Consider the following 19,408-nt stretch of genomic DNA (forward strand, 5'->3'; position numbering starts at 1 on the left):
AAAAGGCAACAAGTGGGTTTGTTTACAAAATACCAATTTTCAGCATTTTATAAAAAACGCGAAAAATGAATGAAGGGCCAAGGTTTCTCCACATAATCGAGTTGTGGATATGATAAAATGTTTGTTTCAATAACAAGCTGAAGGATTTCTTCCATACAAATTTTCTAAAAACAATTTTGAAAATCATTGAATTCGATTGTTTTTAAAATTGTTGGCATATTATTCAAACATCACACACACATACAAAGATGGTGTATATTGTTTTGACGTTTTAGGTACTGTCGAAAGAAAAAAAATTAAATTGACAGGAAGCTTTAGCTAACCTTTATTATTAAACCATGTTCCCGCCAGTATATGGGATCATTCATTTTGACATATTCAATTACGGCATCAGACCTTGCCTTTGAATATATCAGGGTTCTGACGGTAGGTGTACCGTCGCAGCGTTTTCGTAGAAGAATTTTTCTATATTTGCGTGAGATGTTAGCCGCATTAGTTTTAGGTTACCATGCTCATCTAATAAATACCTAAAACATTGTATACTACGACGATAACATTTAATTTTGAGTTTTCCAAAAAATCTGTGAACTTCTGACAACCTTTCGACCTTCTCCTCTAAAGACGCTTCGTCGTCCTTTGTGATTAATTCACAAACCGTAATCATATTCTGAACGAATTTTTTTGTTGCCCATATTGTTTCGATCTTTTCTTTTAGTTTCCTCTCTTGTTGTTGTTGCTGCTGATGTTGTTGTTATTGCTGCTGCTCTTGTTGCTGATGTTGTTGATGTTGCTGCTGCTCTTGTTGCTTTTGCAGCTGTTGTTGTTTTTTATGTTGTTGATTTCGTAGAATTTCAACTACACCGCTGCTAAACATTTCTACGAAATTTTCAATGTTGAATTTAACCCTGCGTTTACAAATGACAGGACAGTTGACTTCATGTATTGATTGTCAAAATCCCACAACTTGCCTGTGTGACGTAGGCGTCCGGACAACTGCAACAACAGTTGTAAAATTTTGAACGAAAATCATCGATTTATTTTTGTTTTCCGTTCTCATATTTTGTTTTTGTTCATGTTCTTTTGTTTTCAACATATTTCAATTATTATCTCACTTATTTTTACAAAAATGCCAAAAATTTGTCTTCCTTACTGTCAGTGAAAAATTGATAGACAGCTGGGAGACAAACGACAAATGTATGTATGTGTTAGTAAATCAGAGTTGTATTTGAAGACAAACTGTCTGATGTAAACGCCTAGTAACGTACGTAAAAATATAGATGTAATTGTTTGGAACACAATTCCATCACGAGGTGATAATTAGGGACCTTGCCTTCGTATGTAATCTCTACATTCATAAATTTCCTAACAAGGGTGCAAAGAATGTGAGGCAGGTCAAGGGCCCACACTACGTGGCGTGTTTCATCCAGATATAGATCACCGATTTCAAAGGCGGAATCAGCGATAAATTCGGAGCGCCTGCATCGCATACAGTCATCACTATTTCCACACCTATCATTTTAGCTGCAGCATAGATAGTAGGAAAATAATTGGACAATTCCTGCGGGGTATACGTTTGTTTTGCCACGGTGCCTATTAGTAGTTTCCAATCTTCTTTCAGGCTTGACAACATGAAAGCATATTGTGTTTTTATATTTGCATCATCCACCTTCACTCCGTCAAAGCTGAGGACGCACATTTTGTATTCGACCGTTTTTGACCTAAAAAATTCACTCAGTTTCCTTATAGTGGATCTCTCGAAACCCACTTAACACTGTGGAAAAAGTGTATGTTCTAGGTTTTTGAGGGAGGGTGTATAGAATTTTCCTTTATTCCTTTTCCCTTTCCTTTTCCCCATCATATCCGCTCCTGGAGACCAAGGCTTTGCGTACCAGCATGGTAAGCAGGCAAGGCAGTTTATGTACTCACCCCTTTAGGCCTAATATATATATATATATATATATATATATGTATATATACATATATATATATATCACCACAAATGTGCTTCGAGGCAACGAAGGTGCACATACCCCACAGGGATGAATGGACACACAGTAGCCAACCTCTAGACGGTATAGAGATCTATACTGATGACTCTAAGATGGAAACAGGCACAGGGGCAGGTGTCTACAGCAAATCCCTTGGTCTACGACAATCATACAAGCTGAACGAATATTGTAGTGTCTTCCAAGCCGAAGTTTTTGCGATAAGAAAGGCCGCGGAACTGATAAACAACTTGAGAGGGGAAATAGTTGGACCGGTGACTATCTACGTTGATAGTCAAGCGGCCCTAAAATCACTCAAATCCCAATACATCAAGTCCGCGGCTGTTCTAGACTGCAAACACGCTTTGGAGCCACTAAAATCAACCGTCACCTTGTGTTGGGTCCCAGGGCATTGCAACATCGAAGGTAACGAGGCAGCCGACGAACTGGCACGCTGTGGATCGGAGTCACAAACCATTGAAATCGACTACTCCATCAAGCCACCACTGTGCCATTTCAGGAAAATAATAGAGCAAAAATGTCGGGAGAAATTCTGCCAACAATGGCAAAACACGCCAAACTGCAGCATATCAAGGGCAATCTGGCCAATCCCGTCCAAGTCAAGAACCGCCTCACTGCTCTCAATGAGGAAATCAGACCTCAAACTAGCAGTGGGGATCATCACGGGTCACTGTAGAATAGGATCCATGATGAGCAAATGGGAAGCAGACCACACGGCTGACTACTGCAGGCTATGCAAGGATGAGGAAGAAACAGAAACGATCGAGCACCTTTTATGTCGCTGTCCTATGCTCCTTTCTAGAAGACAACGCACCATGGGTGTGCACACCATCCATGCTCTTACAGCATTCTGCCAAGCAGAGCCGTCGGATCTTTTACACATGGCAAAAGGCCTAAAATGGCTCCAAAGAGCTGAGAACAGGACAAGCGCTATCCCTACATAGTAGTATTGTCAACCACGCCCGAGCTACAACTTACTTCTATTAACAAAACTATAACTTCACTACTTCTATTTTTAACCACCATATCTACACTCTCATCTACAATCTCTCTCTACTCCTATAGTTGCATCCGAAATTCACACCCAATCTGCAGACATCGCCTATACACCACTACATCTCACCCGTCATCACCTTCAATACCATCACCACCACACCTGAACTATTGGATTCTACGCTTTTACAATCCACATCACTCGCAAGCTCCGTCTACCCACAGCTACTATCACACATCCACATCTCCTATATATCACAATCACAACTACAATCCGTTTCAACCTTCAGGATGATCACAATGGACCCCAAGGTCTCCGAGTGGAGTGGCTGCTATCACAGCAGCTACGCATCCTAAAACCTAACCTAACCTAACCTAGGCCTAATAAAAGTTCCCAATCAAATGAAGGCCGTGTATTTGAAAAAGGTATGCTATACGCTTTACACCTTCAAATAATTGTACTTCCATTCCATCGAGTGTTAGTACACATTTCACTGAACAAATCCCTTAAAATATTGGTGGTTTCTTCATCAAAACCTACATCTATTCTGGACCGTTGCGCTTCCAGAAATTATGCTGCGGGAATGGGAGCATTTTCTTCTACCCTCAAAGATTCATACATTGTTCTAGACTTTAGCAAGTAAACATTAAGTACTGTTAATTGTCTTTCAGAGTAAGGTTCTACGTATCGACCACTAATAAGCCCAGCGAAAATATGTCTATCTTCAATGTTTTCCAACACAGCTTCCGCATCATGTGGGGGAACATTCTCTTGGGGAAGGTTTTCCAACACAGCTTCCGCGTCATGTTGGGGAACATTGTCTTGGGGAATATGCCTATGGGAAGGCATATGCGCTATACCACAAAGTCCGTACTTGTTGTAGATTAGAGTTGGTATCTCGTTCAATTGAATGATCCGGGTCACTATCTCGTTCAATGGACACCGGTAATTTCTTTGACAAAACTGCGTATACTTATCACACGTTGGTTTTTATGATGTTACTCAGTGATCCGGATCGTTCAATTGAACGAGATTGTCCAACTCTAGTACTTTGGTGAGACAATTGACTCTTTCAGCATTACCGTAAGCCGCCAGACCAACTGGTAGTAATCTTGTTCGTCACGAGGTCGTAGCAGACGTAATCAGCTCAGTGGTACTCACGTTAAGCACGGCATATCTGTTTCAGCATTACCATGGAGATTCCATCATGACCCAACGCTTTGGATGATTTAGCGTTCCCGATGGCATTCACAACATCATCCATTTTAAATTTTGGTGGTTCCTCCTCCGACAAGAAGATAACTAATGGGACATAGTACTCTTCTTTTCGCCCTGTCGCTCCCGGCTACTCGACAAACTGTCGATTAAAATAACTTGCGTACCACTTCTAGTACAACAGCGCTACCTATTACACTGAACCGTTGCTCACAATTCACTTTATTTCGGCTAAAATGTTACAACTCTTCACTTGTTCCGTTTATGCTCCAAACAACCAACCTTGTGATTAGTGAACTCAGGATGAGGTTCCAATGACTGAACATGGCCGTTCCGTTGTGGCCACAGTATTTATACCACTGCACCATTGATGCGTTTTGACATAATGATTCAACCAAAATATCTGGTTGATACGTAACCATTGAAATAAAAAGAATTTGCCGCGGCGAATACAAAATAAAATAATGAATAAATTATTGTTTAAAAACTTAAACCCTAATTTAGGGTTAACTCAGCTCATTAAAGCCTATATTTAAATTTCTGTGGAAATTCAGTTAGAGAAGTTAGATACCCTTATATTTGACACAAAAATAAACGGAATTTCCTCAGTTGAAAAAGTTTATTAATTAACTCTCTTTCGAGTTGAGCTGTTAGGCCTTTAGAGATACATTGAAAAATTAGGAGTCTACCGAAGTCCCACGCATCCAACCATTACATTAATAAGGCAAAAAAAAAAAAAAAAGAAAAAGTTTATTATTTCAATTTATTTCTGTAATTAATTTAATTCATTTACAACTTTATTACAAAAAATTTCTATAGACCTCTATTGAGGAAATTTGTGTTCCCGCCAGTATATGGGATCATTCATTTGGACATATTCAATTACGGCATCAGACCTTGCCTTTGAATATATCAGGGTTCTGACGGTAGGTGTACCGTCGCAGCGTTTTCGTAGAAGAATTTTTCTATATTTGCGTGAGATGTTAGCCGCATTAGTTTTAGGTTACCATGCTCATCTAATAAATACCTAAAACATTGTATACTACGACGATAACATTTAATTTTGAGTTTTCCAAAAAATCTGTGAACTTCTGACAACCTTTCGACCTTCTCCTCTAAAGACGCTTCGTCGTCCTTTGTGATTAATTTACAAACCGTAATCATATTCTGAACGAATTTTTTTGTTGCCCATATTGTTTCGATTTTTTCTTTTAGTTTCTTCTCTTGTTGTTGTTGCTGCTTATGTTGTTGTTGCTGCTGCTGTTCTTGTTGCTGATGTTGTTGATGTTGCTGCTGCTCTTGTTGCTTTTGCAGCTGTTGTTGTTTTTTATGTTGTTGATTTCGTAGAATTTCAACTACACCGCTGTTAAACATTTCTACGAAATTTTCAATGTTGAATTTAACGTACGTAAAAATATAGATGTAATTGTTTGGAACACAATTCCATCACGAGGTGATAATTAGGGACCTTTCCTTCGTATGTAATCTCTACATTCATAAATTCCCTAACAAGGGTGCAAAGAATGTGCGGCAGGTCCAGGGCCCACACTATGTGGCGTGTTTCATCCAGATATAGATCACCGATTTCAAAGGCGGAAATCAGCGATAAATTCGGAGCGCCTGCATCACATACAGTCATCACTATTTCCACACCTATCATTTTAGCTGCAGCATAGGTAGTAGGAAAATAATTGGACAATTCCTGCGGGGCATACGTTTGTTTTGCCACGGTGCCTATTAGTAGTTTCCAATCTTCTTTCAGGCTTGACAACATGAAAGCATATTGTGTTTTTATATTTGCATCATCCACCTTCACTCCGTCAAAGCTGAGGACGCACATTTTGTATTCGACCGTTTTTGACCTAAAAAATTCACTCAGTTTCCTTATAGTGGATCTCTGGAAACCCACTTAACACTGTGGAAAAAGTGTATGTTCTAGGTTTTTGAGGGAGGGTGTATAGAATCCTAAATATTCCTTTTCCCTATCATATCCGCTCCTGGAGACCAAGGCTTTGCGTACCAGCACATTATTATGTGCGTGGTCAACAGCAAACGGTTATGGGATTCTTCCTATTGTAAATTTGTAATAAATTCGTTGGTTGGTCTTTTGTCTACTCATTTTTTTAAAAATCACGTTTTATAAAATGCCGGATGTGTTTACAGAATGCAATATCAACAAAAAGAGGAGTGTATTTATTACATTTTTCGAACTGTCAATTCAGTTGCATGAAGTGTCATATAGTACCTAACGTGGATTTTTTTTTACAGAAACACACAATGCTATTAGGTGTGTCTTTTTACGTGATAATTTGTAATAATTATAACGAAATGTTACTAAATGCTGTCTTTTTACACAAAAGTTCAGTAAAAGAGACCGAAGTGAGAGAACAATTTTGACAGTTGTTTGCTGAGAAATTGCTAAAAGTTGCTGAAAAATTTTTTCCCAGCAACATTTAGCAAGATCGATCAGCTGTTTTTTAATCATCTGCTAATGGTCAGCTGCTCAATATTTACCTTATTTTTGTGGAAAAATACTATAAAGATGACTATTCAGCTATATTTATTGATTATTTTATTAATTTACTAATAATTTTTTATTTATTTTTCATTGGTTTGGAGTTAGTTTTTCTTTCATGCAGTTGCGCCAATGTTTTTGTTTTGATTATCAACTGTTATATTGCTAAAGTTTACTAAATGCTGTCTTTTAACTTTTTTCTCTATTTTCGTATCAAAGAGTAAAATCTCTCTTACTCTCTGAAAAGAAGTTACTGAATAATTATTACTGAAAAAGTAAAAAGACAAAACTATTGTCAACTTGATTTTCTTTCGAACGGAGTGTTTATAAAACGCTCCATTGACTTCAACATTATACAATAATGACGCTGGAAACGCTGCCAACAACCATGATGCTGCTGGAAACCCTGACAACAACCAAGGGCCCCTCTCCAACAACCCCGTCAACAACCAAGGCCCCCTGTCAACAACCATGGCCCCCCGTCAACAACCATAGCCCCCCTGACAACAACCAAGGCCCCCACCCCGTCAGAATGAAAATCTCCATGAATGTATCACTAATTTCGGGTGTTGGGGTATGTCAGTATTAGCTGTCAGTGAAAGATACAACGTCGGAAGGAATTGTCTCAATGCCCGCCTTTTAGAGAACAAGGAGTTCCTTAAAAAAAGAGCAAAATTAATTATGAGGGAGGAGAATCAAATAATCTATATATATAAAAATGGTGTAAAAAATGTATAGTAATTCATAAAATGAGAACGGCTAGGCCGATTTCTGTAAAATTTTTTGTCAGTTATTCGTATTTTCGAGGAAAAGGTCTTTACGGAAGAAAATTTTGGAAAATCTCTCTGGAAAAGTCGGAAAATTGGAAAAATCGACAATTGAGTTTTTGTATGAAATTTTATTCCTTAATAGCGAAACGAAGTTCGCCGGGTCCGCTAGTAAAGAAGAGAAAAATTGAACGTGCAACTAAGAATATTTTCCAAAAACTTGAACAAAAATCACAAAATCAGCCATGATTCAGAAAATCATTCAAAATTCGGATGCTGCTGTTTAGCAAACATAAACAAAAGCAGTACATAGGTACCCCGTATCAGCCCAGCTGATGTACTGCGAGCTGAAAAAGTTGTTGTAATTATTGAAAACACAAAATTTAAAGAAGAAAAATAGTGAATTTTGACGTTTTTTTTTTGTAATACTGCGTTTTTTATTGATACCTGCCTAACAAAAATTTTGCTGTAGTTGTTGGCTGTCAAAGAAAGAAAATTGTGGATGATGTTTTTTGTTGACATGCCATTCGTGTGTTCTTGATTTTTACGTAATAATTAATGGTGCCGGTGGTTGGGGAGCGGGTAGGCAAAGTGTTCGTTAAGTGCGTATTTGCCAATTATCATACTCTATGAATCATGAAAGTGTGTTCACGGACCGACAGTCAGAATCCTTCACCTAATCTTGCTTCTACTTCATCCACCTGTTATATACCATATTAATGTTTTTGTATACCCGCTAGTTATTAATAGTTTCATTTGAATGACATATTTCCAATCCATACCATATTCTCCGTGCTGTTTGGAAAAGAGACGAAAACGAAAAAAGGAAAATAATACATTTCTGAGCAACACATTTTGAGAACAATACAAATGAAATTAATGCAATAGAAGAGAACAGAGCAAAGCAGCCGCCGCACCTAATTTGATTGGATCAAATTACTTTTACCTAGAAGTCGAAGATTGTCAACATAATAACATCAACAACTCAACGTAATGTTCGCTTACATTTCCTAAGTACTTTTAGCCATGTAAAATTTCGTACAGAGCTGCCAGATTATTTTTATGGAAAATCGTCAAAATGACGATTTTTAAAATTAAAATCGTCAAATCTATTTTACAAAATCGTCAAAAATTAAAATGGTAATATTTAGTTACCCTGCGTTTACAAATAACAGGACAGTTGACTTCATGTATTGATTGTCAAAATCCCACAACTTGCCTGTGTGACGTAGGCGTCCCGACAACTGCAAAAACAGTTGTAAAATTTTGAATGAAAATCGTCGGTATCTTTTTGTTTTCCGTTCGCATATTTTGTTTTTGTTCATGTTCTTTTGTTTTCCACACATTTCAATTGTTATCTCACTTATTTTTTCAAAAATGTCAAAAATTTGTCTTCCCTACTGTCAGTGAAAATATGATGGACAGCTAGGAGACAAACGACAAATGTATGTATGTGTTAGTAAATCAGAGTTGTATTTGAAGACAAACTATCTGGTGTAAACACCTAGTTACATTCATGGCAGAACTACCAGGTAGTGGTATCACACCAGCTGACCGAATATGAAAAGTCAAATCCCTTTATAAAAAATTATTTTTGTTGTAATTTCCCCAACAACATAAAGAAAGTTTTGACATAACATATTCAAAATTTTACGATGCCACTACCTGGGTAATTGTGCCATGGTTACATTTAAATATATTTTAAATTAATGCTCTGTTCCAGAACCTGCAAAAAGCTACTACTCTTTACTACGATAACAATTTTTGCTTTATGTTATCGAGAAAAATAGTAAAAAGTTGTAGATTCTTGGAGTTCTGGAACAGACCATAAAATAAACATTAAATGGCTATTCGAGTTAAAAAACATATTTTTACTTCAAATCAGTACTAAATTAAATGATTAATTAAACGATTTTGTAAATAAATATTTGAGTTAACATTCTTAACAAGTCGTGTTTAATCAATATATTAAACAATTTATTTTGTTAAGTATACTCTACATTGAATCCTTATGAAAAGTATTTCGATACATATTTCATTTTGTGAAGATTTACTTGGCTGAAAACACGTTTAACATTTGCTGGCGAATGTGGTAATACCTATCATTATTTTCTTTTAAAATTTTGTTATTATAGGAAAAACATACGAGCCATCAACACGTTTCAAATCATATATTAAAATGCGAAATAAATCCGTTTCATTATTTTCAAACATTTCCTCAAAATCCAAAAGCTTTATTTCACGAAATTCTTAATCCATATCTTGCTTTTCCTTTTTGTTGACAAAATGTGAAAGTTCGTTAAGGATGTCGAAAAATCAATAAAACTATTTTCAAAATCAAATTTATTAAACTTTTAAAATTTCTGCACAAAGCTTAATATAACGCAGTTAATTGCCCAGAACAGAATCTACTATAGCTTAAATTTTGACTTTTTGTTCCTTTAAAAATTTACCAAAGAATAGGAGATTGTTGCAGGTTCTGGAGCAGTGCAATTATATATTTTGCTTGTTTCCATTGAATTCAGTTTGATTCTGTTTGAGTTGAAAATTCCTTTGCATATGCACCCAAACATATCGTCACCATTGATGAAATCTGATACATAAAGCTAAAATACATGTTCTGGCAAAATTTCAAGCTTCTACGTTCAAAATTAACGACTATTGTGATTATTGTTTAACAATTAATTTTTAAAATCAACTAATTTTTTACAAATTAATATTTTACAAAATTTTTTATGACTGCATTAGCAAAATATCCAAAAATCGTCATTTTTTGGGTAAAAATCGTCAAATCGTCATTTGTAAATTTTTGACCAAAAAATCGTCAAAATGACGATAAATCGTCAAATCTGGCAGCCCTGATTCCGTATTCAACACGCCCATAACCAGTGTGACCAGATCTAAAAAAGATTTGCAGCTAAATCAGCTTTAATATTATGCTAAAAAATGCTAAAATAAATATTAAAATGCCAAAAAATAATGCTAAATTTAAAAACAATATTTTTTAAGAAAATATACCCTCTACCATAGTATCATGTTGTACCATGCATAGTATGGAGGGTATATTTGGTCTGTTCCAGAACTGCAAGAATCTACTAATTTTTACTATTTTTTCCGATAACATAAAGGAAAAAATGTTATCGTAGTAAAAAATAGTAGCTTATTGCAGGTTCTGGAACAGAACAATTATGTTTGTTTTTCCGTTTGTAACGCATTGAAATAATCATTCGCAACCCTATAAAGTATACATATATTTGATCAGGATAAAATTCTTAGTCGGTATATGCATGTCCGTCCGTCTGTGGAGGGCACTGACATTTTGGAAGGATGCGTCTTTTGTTTGCAGGCAGGTCAAGTTCAAGGTGGACTATATCGGTCCATGTTTTGGTATAGCCTCCACATAACGATACCGAACGATTGCTATTTTTGGATATATTTTCAGACCGAATTAGCTATGATTTGTCATATAAGATTCCAAAAGCTTCACCTCCAAAAATTATGGACATAGGGTCCACGTTTTAGAATAGTCCACATATAAAGTTTTTCGGGTATTTTTATGTTTTAGCCATATATTCAGACCGAAGTATCTATAATTTAACCTTCAACAAACTTCTGTATTAAAAGTTGTTGACATATTTAAGCATATCCTCCATACGTTCATTTTCGGTTTAAATTTACTGCAATTTAGAATTTAAGTTTCGTAGTGATCAACAAACGTCGCTGCCAACAGTTTCGGACATAGGTCATGGTTTTGGAATAGGTAAAAAAACGGTACCGGCTGATTTAAGGTATTTGGATGGATTTGGCTATGGCGCCATACAACGGCACCACCCAATTCAGTTTTTATTTTAGTTTTTATCCACATTTTCGGGTAAAATTGGATGTCATTAGGTATTTATAGTTTCCAGTAGTTAAAAACTTTCAATCAAAAATTGTGTATATAGTAGAGCTGGTAAACTATCGATAGTCTGACTATCGTTTTGATAGCTGTCGAAAAACAAAGTTTACGAGGGCCACAAAAACATGTTTATACGTCGTAAATAATTTGAAAAAAAAAAATGTTTTGGATTCCGATATAAACAAAGATTTACGACAGCGTTCAAAACGATAGTCAGACTATCGATAGTTTGCCATACCAATAGCAAAGACATAGAACAAATAATGGGTACTTTACACGATCAGCCCTATTCTGAACGCATGGGAGTTGGGAATTTTTTCCCATTCCCACATTTTCGTATTCTGAATAAAATTTTGTGGGAGTTTTTTCCCATTTCCCATCTCCCCTCATTCTGCATGAAGTTCGAATTGGGAATTTGTTCCCATGGGAAAAAAGTATACATTCTCTTTTTTTGTGTCTTTTTGTGGGAAAAATCTCCCCAGCAAACAATGTGGGAGTTTGAAAAAAATTTCAAGAAATTTCATATTTTTATGAAATTTCATATTTTAAGACATCTACACGAAAAAATTATTGCAAATATTTATAATCACCATGTGTTTGCTTAATAAAAGCATACAAAATGAACTGTAAAATATGTCATTAGTAGACTTCGGATTTTGCATATTCTTATAAGATACAAAAACCTGCAAGAATCTAACATGTTTTACACCGATAAAAATGTTCCTTTATGTTATCGAACAAAACAAAAAAAGTAGTACAAATTAGTAGATTTTTGCAGTTCTGGAACAGACCATATGTATTGAAATACGAGAAAAAGAGTCATGGTTGATTCTATTAAAGCAGCACAGCAAGTAAAAAGAAATAAATTTCAAAAGAATTTTTGGCAATAATTATTAAAATATATTAGAAAATAACCAAAATATATACAATCTTACAACTTTTATTCATTTTCGTAATATAACCGATACGATATGTAATAACACGCAAAAATATGTAATAATTTAGAAAAATATCCGATTTTATCTTTTTTAATTTTTTAAAAATATGCAAAATACGAGTTCTAGCGATCATTAGGAATAAGTAAAACTAGCGATATACTCGTTAAACCCCTAACTAAAATTACTCCGTATCAATATACAATTTTTAAATTCGTTACAAACTTAAAAAGTTCCTATTACTTTATACAAAAAATTATTTTTGCCTACTAATTAAAAAAATGCATTCTGAAGAAAATGTGCTTATTAGAACATCACACATCGCTGACTCCATTCACTTAAAAAATCCATAAATCAATGCACGGTTGTTGAATTAAGTGAGTTGTGCTTTTGCTAATCTAATTCAAAAACCGCGAATTCAATGCAAATAGGCATTTTGTATTACAAAATAAAATTGCAGCCCCCCAAAAGTATGCTATAATAATTTGGTGTAACTAATTTCGAATTTCGAAATTTTAGCTCCCATGTTTTGCAGTTCCCACGTCGCACTGTGGGCGAAATTCAAATCTAGCGGAGCAAAAGTCCGAAAACTGGCCTTATGTTATATGGAAATAATTAATGTCGTCCTATTCTAAACATCTTGCGGCACCCGAAAACAATAAACAAATTTGCATTTTATTGTAGTTGGCTGTTATAGCGGTACATACATTGGGAGTTTTTATTCGTGATTGCTAAATCGACTTTTTTGGTATTTGTTTTGATCGTCAAAAATTGTGGGAAAAATTAAAGTAAAGAGTGCATAATTGAATTTTTTCCAACAGTTTGGATGTGCTGCTTTATAAAGAAAGTGATTGCAAAATTATTTACTGTTGTAAATATTCAAAAAATAATCTTTAATTATTAAGACACAACTTTTCGCCTTTAAGTATCTTATATAAAGTACAACTAACCGGGGATAACCGGGGATCACTTCCGAATATTGTTTTTCTTAAAATACATACTCCGAGGTAATTACTCCGAAAATTCAGACTGCTTCTATTTGCAACTCTTCATTTTATCGCCATTTTATTTTGAAGTAAAAAAAGTCGTTTAGTTTGGATATCATTACATGGAACCTATACCAAAACGTGAAGCTATGCCTCCACTTTTTTTGGGAGAAGTTTTTTTGGCCACTGGTTACCCTAAATGCCAAAATACAGCTAAGTCGGTCAGAAAAATTTGTTAAAAACTTTAAAATAACTAAAATCGGACAATACCTATATATGGAGGCTAAACCAAACGTGGATCTATGTCCCCAATTTTTGTGGAGAAGTTTTTTGACCTCACGGAATCCGAAATGTCAAAATACAGTTGATTCGGCCAGAAAATTTAGCAAAGTTATTCAAAACGCCGAAAATCGGGCGGTACCGTTATATGGGATCTACACCAAAATGTGGGCCAATATAGACCATATTCCATAACATGGGTCCCACGGTCATAAAAAACATATGACTAAAATTTCAAGAGTCTATCTTAACTATTTTAAAAGTTATTAATTTTTCCCCGCTAGATTTGGATTTCACCCACAGTGCGTCGTTGAGAATATGGAAAACGTGGGAATGGGAAATTTCGCTCCCATGGGAATGTTCAGAATAGGGCTGGATATGTTTTTTACATATGAGCTGTCACTTTGCATATACATTTTGTATGGGAGAAGTGACAACTCATGTAAAAAACATATCGTGTAAAGTACCCATAAGACAAGTCAAAATGCATGCAACAAAAAAAAATGTTTACGAAACTATGCATAGAAACATTACCCTTAACAGGTTGCAGTTAATTCAAAATCGCAACCGCGCATGAAAGACACCCAAACTTTAGTTTTTTAAAAATTATTTCATTTGCTTTTTCTTCAAAACAAAAAACAAAATTGAAATACACACTCAAATTTGGTAGTTTTTCTTCCGCATTCGTTTTCTTATCGACATACATAAACAGGCCCTTATAGTACTGATTTTAAAAGTACCAGATAATTTATTTACAAAGAATTTATTTTTAAGGAAGTTAGAAAAATATGTATGAATATCTTTTTACGTAGGTTAGGTTAGGTTAGAGGATGTGCAGCCACTAAATGTGACTGCGCCACTCGGAGACCTTACGGTCCATTGTGATCATCCTTTAGAAAAGTGGAGAGAGATAAAGATAGATAAGAGAGATAAAATAGAAATAATAGAATAAATAGATAAATAGGAATAAAAAGAATTAAAAGAATTAAGAAACAAATAAGAAACAAGGTAGGCAGAATAATCGAAAAAACAAAGCGTTACGCGTTTAGGTTGCGCTGTCCCAGCCACTTTAGATTTTTAACGATGTTGCAGATTACAGTAGGTTCCACAGTTGAGTAGAAGGTTAGAGACGGCGGAAAACGAACACCCACTAGTCTGTGTCGTCTACGAGCCAGGGCTGGACAACGACACAGGAGGTGTTCGATCGACTCCGACTCCTCCTCATCCTCACAGAGTCTGCAGTAGTCATTAACATCACTATCCCATTTAATGGTAAAGGCCCTGACATAGCAGTGTCCAGTGATGACTCCCGTCGTTACCTTCACTTCCGCTTTGCTCAGGTTCAACAGCGAATTCGTTCTTTTGGCTGACAGAGACGGCCATATGGCAATGCACCTAGGTTCATTGTACCACAATTCACTGGCTCTTTCGTCAGAGAACGCTTCGACTTTTTGGAAAAAGTGACAGATGGGTGGTTTGATAGAGTCAGTGATAGCTAGATCAGCGGACTGTGATCCTCGTCTAGCTAATTCATCTGCTTTTTCATTACCCTGGTAGTCACGATGTCCAGGTACCCAACATAGCCGAAAGCCGTTAGTTAGCGCATCCAGAGCTGTTCTACACTTGAGGACGACGTCGGATTTGATGTTGCAGGATTTGATGGCTTTAAGAGCCGCTTGACTATCCACATAGATAGTCACCGGTTCAAAGATTTCTGCATCCAGATTTTTAATCAATTCCGCCGCCTTCCAAATCGCGAAGATTTCAGCCTGGAACACACTACAGTTGCTGTCTAGCCTGTATGTGCGTTCAAGTGATAAACTTTCACAGTAGACACCGGCACCGGTACCTTCCTCCATCTTGGAGCCGTCTGTATATATAGCCAGACCGCCCAGAGGGGGGTTACTGCGGTTCCAGTCGTCTCTACTAGGTATAATGACTTCTATATCGTCAAATCTCAAGACTGGTGATATATAGTCACTTATTTTGCCACAATGGTTCACAAAAATACCCGATTCATTCAGGATACACCCTTGCCCATAGGTACGACCCCGCCAAAGACCCTGTTCATGAAGCCGCAGGGCACTCCTGGTTGCCTGACACTTAATGCTGATACTCAGTGGTCTTAAGTTCAGCATTGCGTTCAGTGCAGCCTGTGGCGTGCTCCTGGTAGTTCCAGTAATAAGAGTTGCGGCGGCTCTTTGTACCTTATCAAGCTTAGTGGATGTTGACTTTTGACGCAATGAGTGCCACCAAACGAGAGAACCATAGGATAGGATGGGTCTAACCACTGTATTATACAGCCAGCGTATAATCGAAGGAGTTAGTCCCCAGCTTTTCCCGATGGAATTCTTACATGAATAAAGTGCAATCATTCCCTTCTTCGCCCGCTCCTCAGCATTCCTATTCCATCGCAATTGACAGTCAAGGATTGTGCCAAGGTACTTTGCTTCGGGGGAGAGTTGGAGCTGCACCCCATCCAGTGTTGGTGGAACAAAGGCGCCGAGCTTACGCTTTCTTGTGAACATTACCAGTTCCGTCTTCGTTGGGTTAACCCCAAGACCATTAGCCTTGGCCCAGCGTGATAGAGTCGATAATGCTCCCTGCATAAGCTCCGAAATGGTTGACGGAAATTTACCGGAAACCAGCAGTAACACGTCATCAGCATAAGCAACAACTTTGATACCTTGATTGTCCAGTTCCATCAAAATATTGTTTATAACAAGGAGCCACAGTAATGGCGAGAGCACACCTCCTTGAGGGGTGCCTCTAGTCACTGTTTTCCTTATTTTTACCTCCCCAACCCAATGCTAGAATTTATAATTCTGCTTTGAAGCATATTATTAATCCAGCACGTTAGGGGTTCAGGTGCATTAACTTTCTTCAGTGAGAGATTGATGGACTCAAGTTTTACATTGTTAAAAGCTCCTTCTATGTCTAGAAAGGCAGCCAAGGTAAAGTTTGAGTCTTCCATGTTTTTCTCAATGAAGCCGACCACCTCATGCAAGGCAGACTCAACAGATTTACCTTTAACATAGGCGTGCTGTGAGTTGCTTATAGAGACGGTGTCTACCTGACTCCTTATCTCCAGGTCGATCAGTCTTTCGAGTGTCTTAAGGAGAAAGGATGATAAACTTATGGGTCTGTAGTCTTTAGGTGCAGAGTGACTAGGTTTTCCCGCTTTGGGAATGTAAGTTACCTTTACCTCCTTCCACAGCCCCGGTATAAATGAGAAAGTCAAGCACGCCCTAAAAATCTCCTCCAGGATTTGGTATAAGGTCGGTGATGCAAATTGTAGCATCGCCGGCGTTATGCCATCCGGCCCAGGAGACTTGTAAGGCTTGAAAGTGCTGACCGCCCACTTAATTCTACTTCTGTTGACCACCCTGTCAATGAGTACCAAATCCAAAGGCTCCTGAACTCGGAAGTCGTCACGCTCATTGTTGACAGTATCCTCATCCTTGCAGCCTGGGAAGTGGGTCTCCGCAAGGAGATCAAGAGTCTCAGTAGCGGAGTCTATCCACGCACCATCTTGTTTCTTGATACTTCCAATGGATTTGGGGTCCTTGGAGAGAAGTCGTCGAAACCTAGCTGCGTCGTTAACTCCTTCTACCGACTCACAGAAGTTAACCCAAGATGTTTTCTTTGCCCGCTTGATTTCACTCTTATATTTATTGAAACTCACTTTATAGGAGTCCCAATCAATATCGAGTTTAGTCTCATGCGCCCTGTTATACAGTCGTCTAGTGTTTTTCCTAAGTTCGCCAAGCTCCTTGCTCCACCACACCGGCTGAGATTTCCTCCCAGGATATGTTAGTGGACAGGACTCCTTATGGCAACGAAGAAGAACATCAGTGAGATTATTTACGGTTCCATTGAGGTCATCAACTGTTTCCGTACTAATATTAGGAGTCAGTTGCGAGTTCGTTAGTTCCGTGTATTTGTCCCAGTTTGTCCTTCGTGGGTTCCTATAAGGAATTTGGCGACCTCTGTCCAGAGAGACATCAAAGAATATCTTCATATGGTCCGAAAAGGAACATTCTTTAGATACCCTCCAATTCCTCAGGACAGAGTCATCTAAATTAGAAAGGGTTAGGTCAATGACCTCTTCCCTGTTCCTAATTTTAAACGTTGGATCACTACCCCTATTACATATCCGTAAATTATAAGATAAAATAAAATCGAATATGGACTCACCCCTCTTGTTGGTGTCCTTGCTGCCCCACTGGAAATGGTGAGCGTTTGCGTCGCAACCCAGGATTACGTTACAGGTACCCATCATCTCGTCAAGCAGACGTCGGACACACTGGTTGGGTGGGTCTGGGGCCTCAAAAGGCATATATATCGATGACAGCAGCGTGGCCTTGCTTTCTCCATGCTCCATCCTGACCGTGCATATGTCACCGTTACTGTAATTAGATAGAAAGATTAGATTTAAACTCTTTTTACCTACTATACAAGTCCTTACCTTGTCCCCCTCGGACGCGGCAAAGATGTCGAAGTTGGCATTGTTTAGTCCAGAAACCTTATTTTTATAGATATAAGGCTCCTGGACTAAGACAATGTCTACTTCAGAGTTCGTGAGGGACAAGAGCAGTTCAGCGGCAGCGGCCTTGCAATGGTGCAGATTAATCTGCAGTATGCGCAGCCTTTGCCGCTTCCCTACCCTTACTGTTTTTCGTGAGGTGGACTCAGTCGAAACCGAACCCATCCTGAACCGAAATTCAGCTTTCCCTCACGTTCTCTTAAGTATAACTCCCCAGGGGGGTCGACCGCCACTCTGGCCACTAAGCCACCCAACTCGCTACAGGGGACTAGACTAATAACAGTCCAGCCCGCTGTAACAAGATTGGGATTCTGCAACCTCAGCAGGATTTCCTTGCTTACCGTAGGTGGGGGAATCCAAGCTGAGAGTACCTTTCTGGACGGGATGTCCGATAGGGAGACCGCCGCCAGATCAGCTCCTTCCCACAGAGCACCAAGACCACTCACTGTCTGAACGAGAAAGTCTCGCGACCTTTCATTCATACAGTGGATGACCTTGACACCCTTACGCAAGAAGGCGCTGCCAAGCTGACGGTCTTCCGGTCCAGAAACTATCGCATCTTTTTACGTAAAAACATTGTCAATGCTTTCAACTGCTATCAACTAAGTTTAACTCTGGAAATTATACATTTACCTCTTTATTTTTATACCCTATACCACAATGTGGAAAAGGGTATTATAAGTTTGTTTTGGTGAAAATTCAGACCCCCAATGTGGTATACCAATCTTCATATTTTGAGATGTGTGTCCGTCCGTCCGTCTGTCCATTATAAATTGTAAACACGCTCCAGGCCGCAATTATGGACCGATCGTCACGAAATTTTGTATGTAGGTCGGGTTCAGATCAGAATAGATCCCTATTCTTATTGGTGATGATCGTGAAATATTTAGCGGGTGAAATGGACCAAAAACATTATATTTATCCAATTTTCTAGCGGCTCTGTAGATCTTAATAATAGTCCGATCAACGCGTAATTTTAAATAAGGTAAGAGTATATCACAAAGGAGAAGCTTGCAATTTGGATAATATTTAGAGGGTTAAATGGACCAAAACTTTTGTGTGAAAATTGTGAACATTTTTAATAAACAGCTTATATATGTATTCCTGGAAGATACATTCAGGCCACTTCTTGACCTTTCCATTGATGCCAATTATGTTGATTTACGTGCTCAGATAACAGAGTTACAGCCTAGTATATCCAGTTATTTGTTTGTATTGTAATCAGAAGCACGCTAGAGGTCGCAGTTATAGATCAATAGTCACGAGA

General features: G+C 37.7%; 1 protein-coding gene across 2 annotated transcripts in view; it reads right to left on the reverse strand.

Moving 5' to 3' along the window:
- The window catches only part of LOC141402591 (uncharacterized), a 69,771-nt gene extending 51,376 nt beyond the window's left edge, over window positions 1-18,395 (reverse strand). Inside the window, exons 1-2 of one of the 2 annotated variants that reach the window (XR_012412666.1) lie at window positions 17,793-18,395; window positions 14,409-14,485 (exon numbers count right to left, since the gene is read on the reverse strand). Coding sequence is in view for 1 of the 2 variants with exons in the window: in XM_073984199.1 (XP_073840300.1) it covers window positions 18,002-18,004; window positions 18,064-18,306 (246 nt within the window). In the remaining variant the exon portion in view is untranslated. Of the gene's footprint in view, window positions 1-14,408; window positions 14,486-17,180 lie in introns of those variants that run through there. The other variant, XM_073984199.1, reaches the window with a different exon arrangement.
- Window positions 18,396-19,408: the final 1,013 nt, after the last annotated feature.

This window comes from Musca autumnalis, unplaced genomic scaffold, assembly GCF_047663935.1.
Source record: "Musca autumnalis isolate F117 unplaced genomic scaffold, ASM4766393v1 scaffold_4, whole genome shotgun sequence".
In the NCBI taxonomy this organism is placed as follows: domain Eukaryota; kingdom Metazoa; phylum Arthropoda; class Insecta; order Diptera; family Muscidae; genus Musca; species Musca autumnalis.